This window comes from Netta rufina (assembly GCF_964035555.1).
Source record: "Netta rufina genome assembly, chromosome: 30".
Classification (NCBI taxonomy): domain Eukaryota; kingdom Metazoa; phylum Chordata; class Aves; order Anseriformes; family Anatidae; genus Netta; species Netta rufina.
The window spans coordinates 1,718,572-1,728,353 of NC_140154.1; the positions used below are offsets into that span (position 1 = coordinate 1,718,572).

General features: G+C 56.1%; 1 protein-coding gene across 1 annotated transcript; it reads left to right on the forward strand.

Moving 5' to 3' along the window:
• Positions 1-430: 430 nt before the first annotated feature.
• On the forward strand, positions 431-8,662 carry TMEM106C (transmembrane protein 106C; the record flags this gene model as incomplete). Its single annotated transcript, XM_084303649.1, has 8 exons — positions 431-518; positions 5,117-5,326; positions 5,434-5,497; positions 6,014-6,173; positions 6,267-6,407; positions 6,661-6,710; positions 6,988-7,041; positions 7,445-8,662. 8 exons carry the CDS (start codon positions 431-433, stop codon positions 7,602-7,604), a joined length of 927 nt encoding a protein of 308 aa, XP_084159775.1. The 3' UTR covers positions 7,605-8,662.
• Between the last annotated feature and the right edge of the window lie 1,120 nt (positions 8,663-9,782).

Genomic DNA, 9,782 nt, shown 5'->3' on the forward strand with positions numbered 1-9,782 from the left:
AGCCCTTGGCACGTCTCGGGAGCAGGGGCCTGCAGGACTCCGGAGTTTGGCTGCTCCTGCAGGTCCTGGGGGTGTTTGGGACCGTGCAACCGGCCAGGTCCAAGTGCTGAGCTCAGCCACCCAAAATCCCCTCGCTGGGGATGGAAGGAAACCTGGAGGATGCGGATTCAAGCTGAGCTGTTTCAGCTGGTGCTGCAGCTCCAGCCCAAAGCCACTCAATCTTCAGGGCACGTTACACCCCCAGGCTGAAAAACTCAGGATATTTAGCAATTCCTCCCTTTCCATCCTCCAAAACCTGTCCAGGGTGCAGACATCAGCAACGTTTTATAAAGCAGCACGGAATGCTTCGAGAAAGCCCCTTTGTGATCTTCCAGGGTTTACTAAGGGCCCCTAAACCCAAAATCCTCGGAGAAAATGAGCCGCCGTGCCGATGAGCGCGGGCGGCCGCGCCGCCGTCATGGCAGACGGCAATCAGCACCCCGCAGCCGTGATCACCGAGTTCAACAGCTTTAATTCACGTGGGGAAAGTGCTTTGCTAAATGTTTTCAAATTGGTTTAATGAGGCCAATCAGAGAGAGAGAGAGAAAAAAAAAAGTCTGGGAAGAAATGGGAGTTCATTAGAGACAATTTGGTCACGCAGAACTTTCTCAGGGAACAGGGAGACGAAGGGTGGGGGATTTTGTGCAGAAGGGTGCCCATCACCAGACCACCTCTGCTGAGTTTAAACCTCAGCCATTTGTCTGCTTAAAATCCATCCTAAGGCTCGACACCGCATGCTTCTCCCTGTCCTTGCCTGGACCACGCTGGCATGATGTTTCTTTTGACCCCAGAAATCCTGCTCCCAGCTGAACCCCTTTTTGCATGCTCTTTCCCACCCCGTTGCAGCTCAGGAAAGGGAATTCAGGGCTGGATGCAGGCAGAAGTGGGGATGGGATGGGGTTGGGATGGGATGGGGATAGGGATAAGGATGGGATGGGAATGGGGATAAGGATGGAGATGGAAATGGGATAAAGATGAGAATGAGGATGGGGATGGGGACAGGGACAGGGATGAGGGTGGGATGGGAATGGGAATGGGAATGGGGATGGAGATGGGATGGGAATGGGGATAAGGATGAGAACGAGGATGGGAATGGGATGGGATGTGGATAGGGACAGGGATGGGGATGAGCATAGGGACAGCTCTCCCAGGGTGTCTCCCACACTTGCTCCATCCCCCGGTGAGCACAGGGCTCTCAGGAAGCAACCACAACACCCCCACACAATGTGGGTGTGTGGGGCTGGGGGAGCCCCATCCCCGCTTTCTGCCCATCTGGGCTGGCTTGGGAGGGAAAATGAGTTTAAAACTAGGAAGAAAAAAAAAAAAAAAAAAAAAAAAAAAAGGACTGATTCAGGACACGCATCCCCTAAAATGTCTTTTTGGCATCCCCAGGACAGGACAGCACAGCACTCATGGCTTTGGCGCAGCTTCTGCCCCTTTGGGATTCTCTGTTGTCTGCTATAGGGTTGAGCTCGCCCTTCAGGGAGCCTGGTGAAAGCCTCCCTCTCCACACCCCTCCCAAAATGCTGTTTGCAGCCTGTCCGTGTGGGTGTCTGTCTGCGTGGTGCACGTCCGCACCCAGGGCATGCAGCAAGCGGGTCCCCAGCTCATCTGGGGGGCGCTGGGGGATGCGCAGCCCATCCAATTAAGGGGAGCAATTAGCGTGGACAGCGAGCCGGGGAGCCTCCCTCTTGCTGGCATTTCACTCCCGGGAAGAAGAGAACAAATGATCCATTAAGTTTCCATCGGCGGCACAGGTCGATGGAAATATTTTCTTGCCGTAAACTTAATTTTTATGGTTTGGGCGATTATGAGGGGAAGGAATTTGTTTTTCCACTGAGCTCTCACGTTTATTGTGGCAGAAAAAAAAAAAAAAAAGTGATTACATGGGAGGCTCTGCAAGTTTATGAGCATCCACTGACCCAAAAGGATCATTTTTTACCTGTTTCTGTCCCAGAGCTATTGGGGCTGGAGAGGATGAGAAGAATGGGCTGGTTTGATTTTTTTTTTCCCCATAAAAAAATGTGTTTTTTTGGAACTTGGGAACTGGGGCAGGATGTTTTTTTCTGCTATGTTTTTTTTTTTTTTTTTTTTTTTTTTTTTTTTTTGTGCATCTGGGCTGCAGAGCCCCTAAAACCCTGATAAATCGGTGCAAAAGGACCGGCACCCCCAGCAGCACGGAAATCCTTGGGGAAAATGAAGGAGAAGGAAAAGCCGAATTTCTCTGGTGCCAGGAAAAACCCTGCGAACCCAGCGACTGCAAATGAGAGGCAATTTCCCCCTTAAACGCCGCGTTTTGGGGTAATTTGTCTGCAGCAGCACAGCCAGGTTCACTTTTCCTCAGCCGAACCCGGCGGCAGCGAGTCCCCGCAGCGAAGCCCTGTGCTTGCAGCCGGCGCCTCTGAGCGCTGTGGGGGAAAAAAGCCTGGATTTGGGGGTTAGCAGCGGGGTGCACCGGGTGCTGGTGAGCTGCTGCTGCTGCTCCTCGCCGGCTGAGGCGACATCTAGTGAGGCTGCGGTGAAGGATGGAGAGTGCCGGGCGTGCACGGCCCCGTACCAGCACCCAGGGTCTTACATGGCCCTACACCAGCACCCAGGGTCTCATATGGCCTCATACCAGCACCCAGGGCTTCATATGGCCCTGCACCAGCACTCAGGGCCTGGCACCAGCACCCATGGTCTCACACGGCCCTACACCAGCACCCAGGGCTTGATATGGCCTTGCACCAGCACCCAGGGTCTCGTATGGCCCTGTACCAACACCCAGGGTCTTGCACGGCCTTGTACCCTTGCACCAGCACCCAGGGCCTGGCACCAGCACCCGTGGTCTCACACGGCCCTACACCAGCACCCAGGGTCTCATATGGCCTTGCACAAGCACCCAGGGCCTCACACGGCCCCACACCAGCACCCAGGGCCTTGCACGGCTTTGCACCCTTGCACCAGCACCCAGGGCCTTGCACGACCCCACACCAGCACCCAGGGCTTCACATGGCCCCACAGCAGCACCCAGGGCCTTGCACAAGCACGCGCAGCCTTGTGGGGTTTGCACAAGCACAAATGGCTTCACGCAGCCTCATACTGGGGGGGTGTGCCCCCATGGTGGTGCTGATGGTTTCATACAGGGGGGTGTGCAACCATACTGGTGCAGGGAGGCTCCATACTGAGATTGATTCCCCAGTACTGGTGTGGGGACCCTCATACTGGGATGGGTGTCCCCATATTGATGGAGGAGGGTTCATACTGGGATGGGTGATCCCGTATCAGTGCACGGGGGTTCATACTGGGACTGGTGCCCTCATACTGGGATGTGTGCCCCTATACTTGCTGCTGGGGAGGGATCATACTAGGATGGGTGCCCCCCATACTGGTGCAGGGGGTCTCTGCACTGGGGTTTGTGTCCCCATACTGGAGCAAAGGGGCTCCATACTGGGATGTGTGCCCCCATACTGGTGCAGGGAAGCTCTGTACTGGGATGGGTGCCCCCATACTGGTGGAGGGAGAGCTTTGTACTGGGATGTGTGCCCCCATACTGGTGCAGGGGGCTCCATACTGGGCCGGGTGCCCCTATACTGGCTGGGCAGGGCTCATACTGGGACACGTGCCCCCCCCACTGGTGCAGGACGGCTCCAGACTGGGAACCTCCCCCAGCGCCCCCCACCCCTTCGCCGCGCATGCGCGCTGTCTCCCGGCGCCCACCCCGTGTGTGCGCATGCGCGGGCAAAGAGCGGCGAGCGCGGGCACTGCGCATGCGCACGAGGACCCGCCCTTACCTCGCCCAGACCCCGCCCACCAGCGCGCCCTCCACCCGGGATGTTAATGCGCATGCGCAGTTCCGGACACGCCCCTCAGCCCCACCAACGGGTGTGGCCGCAGACCCGCCCCTCTGCCACCTAGCGCATGCGCAGTGAGGGAGAGCCGCGCCCAGGCGGGGCTGTTTCTGTCGTCACGACGGGGCGGGGCCCACAGCCCCCCGCCCACTACCTCGGGGGTCGGGTCGATGACGCAACGCCCCGCCCGGCGCACGCAATGGGCGTGACTTCAGTTAGGGGGCGTGGCCAGCGAAGATCCAACTCCCTTTCAGCACAGTGCGCATGCGCCTTCAGCGGAGGGGGGCGGGGCGAGGCTTAGGCTCCGCCCCCTTCTTCCGCCCGCGTCGTCGTCATAGCAACGGCGGCTGCGCGGCCTGAGGGGAGGCGGTGGCGGTGAAGGGGGGGGGGGTCGGGAGGGGACCCCCTGTGGGCCTGGGGGGGCTTTTGGGGAAAAAGGGGGGTGTGGGGGCCTCTTTTTGGGGTTGGGGGTTGAGGGGGCCTCTTTTTAGGGGGCTGTGAGGGGGGCTATTTTTTGGGGGGGGAGCATGGGGGGGCTGTTTTTTGGGGAGGGGGGTGAGGGGGGCTGTTTTTTGGGGCTTAGGGTTGAGGGGGGCTCGTTTTGGGGGTGTGTGTGAGGGGGGCTCTTTTTAGGGTTGGGGGGCAAGGGGGGCTTTTTTTGGGGCTTGGGGGTGAGGGGAGCTCTTTTTGGGGGTGTATATGAGGGGAGGCTCTTTTTGGGGGGCAAGAGGAGGTCTTTTTGGGTGGATGAGGGGGTCTGTTTTTTGGGAGGGATATGAGGTCTCTCTTTAGGGGTGGGGGACAGGGGGGTCTCTTTGGGGGATGTAAGGGGGCTTCTTTTTGGGGCTTAGGGCTGAGGGGGTCTCTTTTTGGGGGGTTGAGCATGAGGGGGCCTCTCTTTTTGGGGAGGGGGTCTCCCTTTTGGGGGAGGGGGCCTCTCTTTTTGGGGGGTGGGTGGGGGAGCTGAGCCTTTGAGGTGCTCCTGGTGGGGTGCCTCTGCTGGCAGGGTGCTGGGGGAGCTCCCCCTGAGGCTGAAGGTCCCTGGGGTGGGGGCTGGACCCCTGGGAGGGGGGATTCTGACTTGAGGGAGGGGTCTCTGTGTGCTGGGGGATTCCCTAAAGGGTGCTGGGAGGGGTCCCTGCTGGGGGGCTCTCTGGGGGCTGGGTGCTTCCCCCGTGCACATATTTTGGGGCCGGGTCTCCTGGCCTGCCAGAAATTGTCCTTAACGTCCCGTGTCCCCATCACAGGCTCGGTGGCGATGGGGGCTGCGCTCTCTCCCCCGGCTGGCAGCGCTGCCCCCCGGCAGCAGAGGAAGGCTGGCGGTGACGACGACGATGATGATTTGCTCGACAGCAGGGACCGCAAGGAGGACATCGCCAAGTTCCCCTACGTGGAATTCACGGGGCAGGACAGCATCACCTGCCCCACCTGCCAGGGCACCGGCTGCATTCCCACGGGTGAGCGCTCCCCTCGTGCGTAAAACCAAAAAGCAGGGGGCAGAAACGCTCCTTGTTGAATTTTCCATCTCCAACTCGGTTTTCGTGCTCTTTTTTTTGCTTTCCAGAGCAGGTCAACGAGCTGGTGGCTCTCATCCCCTACAGCGACCAGCGGCTCCGCCCGCAGAGAACGTAAGTGTGGAGTAAGAGTAACTGCTCCTCTGTGAAGAGCAGACAGGGCTTTTTTTGTCGTGTAGTAGCAGAGCTCAACGCTCTACACAGTCTCCAGCCTTTCCTTCACCCTACTGGCTTGTTTTCACCAAAATATGCTAACAAATGCGACTTTTAACTCTAAATATTTCCTGTTAAATCCCACCGTAGGGGTGAGCATGGAAACAATCGTCCCACTCACAGCCTCTGTCCCCGTGCTCTTTACTGAGGGTTTTAGAAAGAAACCGCCGTAGCAGCAGCAAAAACGTGCGCTGAAAGCACCACGGGGGCAAGAGTGATTCTTGAGGCAGTTTACTTTTTGGTAATGAGTAGCTAAAGGGTGATGGTTTTGAGCAAGATCGGATATCGAAAACGTTTGAGCAGCACTTTAGGCCTCTTTCAGGGAAGGACAAATGGGTGGTTTTTTTGCTGGGTTTCAGCTTCATGGGGTCCCACGGTCACAAGTGTTGTTTTTGAGCCCTTCCCTGCCTCTTCCAGGAAGCTCTACGTCCTGCTGTCGGTGCTGCTCTGCCTCCTGATATCAGGGCTGGTGGTTTTCTTCCTCTTCCCCCACTCTGTCCTGGTGGATGACGGTGGCATCAAAGTGGTTCAAGTCTGGTTTGACAAGAAGAACTCAGTTGTCGTCCTTGCCATCACGGTAAAGTTTCTCTGCCCCTCTCTTCCCGAGGGAACAAGCCCCGTGCTGAGCTGCCCAGGAGGTCGCTGCTACCTCTCTCCCCTTTCTTTCCAGGCCACCTTACGGATCAGGAACTCCAACTTCTACTCGGTGGCAGTGACCAGCCTGACCAGCCAGGTGCAGTACATGAACACCGTGGTGGGAAGCCAGCAGATCACCAACGTCTCCAGCATCCAGCCCCTGAGTGACAAACTGGTATTTCTCCTTCTTTACACTCACAATAAGTAAAAGCATCACTAAATCGTGTGGAACCTATGCAGTATTACAAATTACCTTAAATATTGTCTGTCTATACCTAAAGACAGACATTTGCTTAGCAAATACTCATGGCTACAGCAGGCTGGGCTCTGTGTGCACCAGCTGAAATGTAATAAGGTAGAAAAGAGCCCAAAAGGGATGGGTTGAAGTGAGCACGCAGGCTGCATGTGGACGTGTTTTTCTTTTGCAGGTGAATTTCACGGTGAAGGCGGAGATGGGCGGACCTTTCTCTTACGTGTAGTAAGCATTTACTGTTCTCTGTGTCTGGCTGGGGAGTGGGAAGGTTTCAGATCCTTTATTTAGCATTTGCTCAGGAAACTACCAGCTTTCTGCTAACTCTCTGAAAAGTAACTTTGCTTGAAATTACTCGAAAGGTTGCTCTGTGAGGATGTTGTGATGGGGTTTTGGACGCTGTCTTGAATTGAGTTAGCACCGAGGGGAAAACAACATGGGAAGGTACCGAGAAGCAGGCTGCTTAGGCTGTCCTGACCTACTTCTTTGTTTTGGTCTCTTCCAGTTTCTTTTGCACGTTTCCCAAGGTGAAGGTGCATAACATCGTCATCTTCATGAGGTAGGCTGCTTTCTGCGCTGCTCCTGACTCAAAGGGGAACTGCTGCCACAGCAGATCAGGGTGCACGAGGAAAATCCCGCTTGGCAGGCACCCCGGCCTGGTTCCCTGTGTCAGCTTTCATGCAGACCAGTTGACGCAGTTGGGTAAAATGTAAGGCAGGGGGGAAAAGGCACCAGATTGCCCTAAACTGAGTTCCCATGTGATGGGTGGCGTGGGGCTGTACTCACCAGCTCCCTGCAGCGAGCAGTCCTGGGTGCACTCACTGGAAATCTGAGAGGATCCGCAGCTTTTGAGGGTGGGAAGAGGAGTTTTGTGACAAATGCAGGCTGCTGGTGGCTTTAATTTAACAGAGGGGTCTCAGCCCCTGGTCCTGTCCCCTCTAAGCCTCTCTCCCCTCTCTCAGGACGTCAGTGAAGCTCTCCTACATCGGGCACGTGACGCAGAGCGCTTTGGAAACCTACCACTACGTCGACTGCAGCACCAACTCCACGGCTGCCCCCGATCCGCTGCCTCTGCCAGCCCCCTCGATGCAGGGCGCAGCCAAAGCCAGGAGCAAGCCCTGAGCTCGCCCCCGCTGCTCCCTGTGAAATCCGTAGCTGTAGAAAGGACTGGGCACTTTCAAATGGAAGCAGAAGGGATCGTGACTGACTCTGGGGGATACCTGAAAGCTCTGGGGTCCCTCTTGCACTCTCTGGCATGCAGCTGGGCTGCGTTGCTGGCCTGTCCCTCAAAGCCACTTCGGGTGTTGTTCGTGTGCAGGCAAGCGGGTCCCTTCCAGAGTAAGGGGCCTGCCGGGCCTGCCTTCCTCTTCAGTTCCAAAGAACTGGGTTTTGGGTAGGGAAACCGGATTCTCAAGCTCTGTGCTTTGTGGTCCAAAGATCTAGAGTTGAGTTTTGCGGCTGTTCTGTAGCTTAGCACTGTACCTGGTCCTTCCAGAACGAACTAACGAGTTCAGAGCAATTAATTTATTCCAGTTTTGCTCGGTGGCGGTGTGTCACTGGCATGTTTCAGAGCAGAACTTGTTTTAAAAAAGGGATGAAGCTTTGCCAGGAACGCACAGGCAAGGCGTTCAGGCTTTCACCTGTGTAATTTGCACTAGGAGGAGGAAAAGGAACTGGAGCCAGCAGGGCACAGGCGTTCCCCCTTGCACAGATTTTTGCTTTTTGGCAGCTGAGACCCAAACACTGCGGCCCCGCTGAAGGCTTCTGCTCGGTGTGCAGGGGGCGTTGGGCAGCTGGGGGGTCTCTGGTGTTTGAAGCTGGGGAATGCACAGCTCAGTGCTGCTTTGTACTCCTGCCTGCTGCAGATTTAAACTGATTTGGCGAAAGGTTTCGGGGGGGGGGTTTCTTGTTTCAAAGCCTCACCTCGCAGGAGCCAGGCAGTCCCGAAGGACGGTAAAGCAAATAAATCCGCTGTGAAAGCTCAGCCTGCTGCGGTTCTTCTCCAAGCTTCTCCCCCCCGTTTGCAGCTTGGAGGGTTTCATTCTGCCTCTGCCCTTTGTAGTTCTTCTGGAACCCGATCACTGCAGCCCCCCGCGTTTCCTCTCTGCACGCACCTACGCCTTTCTCCAGCCCTGTCGGAAGCGAGCGCGTGGAAGCACGGCGCGGGCAGAAGCTGTAGGGGAAGGGGTCTGGTGTTTCTCAATGAAGGACGCTTTGTTTTGTGCGAGTGTGAAATAAAAATACCCTGTTGTTTTCTAAGAGGTGGTGTTTTGGCCTCCAGACTTTCTAGAATTGAGTTACTAAAGCGGGGCTGGAGGGTGCTGTGTGGGGTCACCTCACTGGACATGAGGAAATGCTGTGACCTGGGGCAGGCCAACTTTGTCCTAGAGAGTGCACCTCGTCTCTCGTTGATGATTTTGGGCAACAAGGGCCAAGAAACTCAAGAAGTGAAGCCATGGAGCCCTTGGGCTGCCCCCGTTCCTGCAGGGGACAGGATTTGCAGCCCCGCACTGTGACTGTCACACTGCCCCTTCCCCAGTCACAAGCCTCTCACACGACTCAGTTTTGTAAAAACCCCTGTTCCCTTCTCGTAATTATGATGAGCTGAGTTTTCTTTGAGGAAGATGAGGAAGTGTCCCGCTCTGCCCTTTATCCCATTTGCTTCCTGCCCCTCAGCAGCCTTGCAGCGCCTGGTCTGGGGTGATTTGGTGTCCTCATGGGTGGCAGAGCCCCCTGCTCCCCTCTTCGTGCTGCAGATAACCGCTGCTCTCCTGCTCCAGCCCTTAAAAGCAGAGCTGCTTTTAGCTGGGAGGTTTTTGGGGGGCTCGCTGGGTGCCTGCAGGAACCCAACTCCTGCTGCTTGGCCGAGCAGGAACAGCGCCGGTGCGAGCGAGAGCCAGAGCGCTGATAATTGGGGGTGCCCTCCGGGTCATGTGGCAAAGCACTTGGCCTTTTAAAGGGCATTTATTGTGAAAATCCTTCTTAATCCTCCAATCCTTTTTAATGAATTTCTTCTGCCAATGTTTTTTTTTTCTAAAAATCCCAGCCCTGGGAAGCTGCCTTAGGTGCTTTAGCAGGAGGGGCTGCTGCCGCGGTGCCAGCTGTGAGCGTTTAAAAGTGAGGTGAGGGCCCCGAAGTAGCATTTTTAAAGTTTTTTTTTTTTTCATCCTTTAAAGTCATAATTTCTCTTAATGAGCCTGCGGTACCCGTGCTAGCGACTGAGGAGAAAAGCTGGGGTTTTAACAAAAGCACCATCACGAAACCTGCAGCCCCCGAGCCAGCAGCTGCCCGGTACGTCCT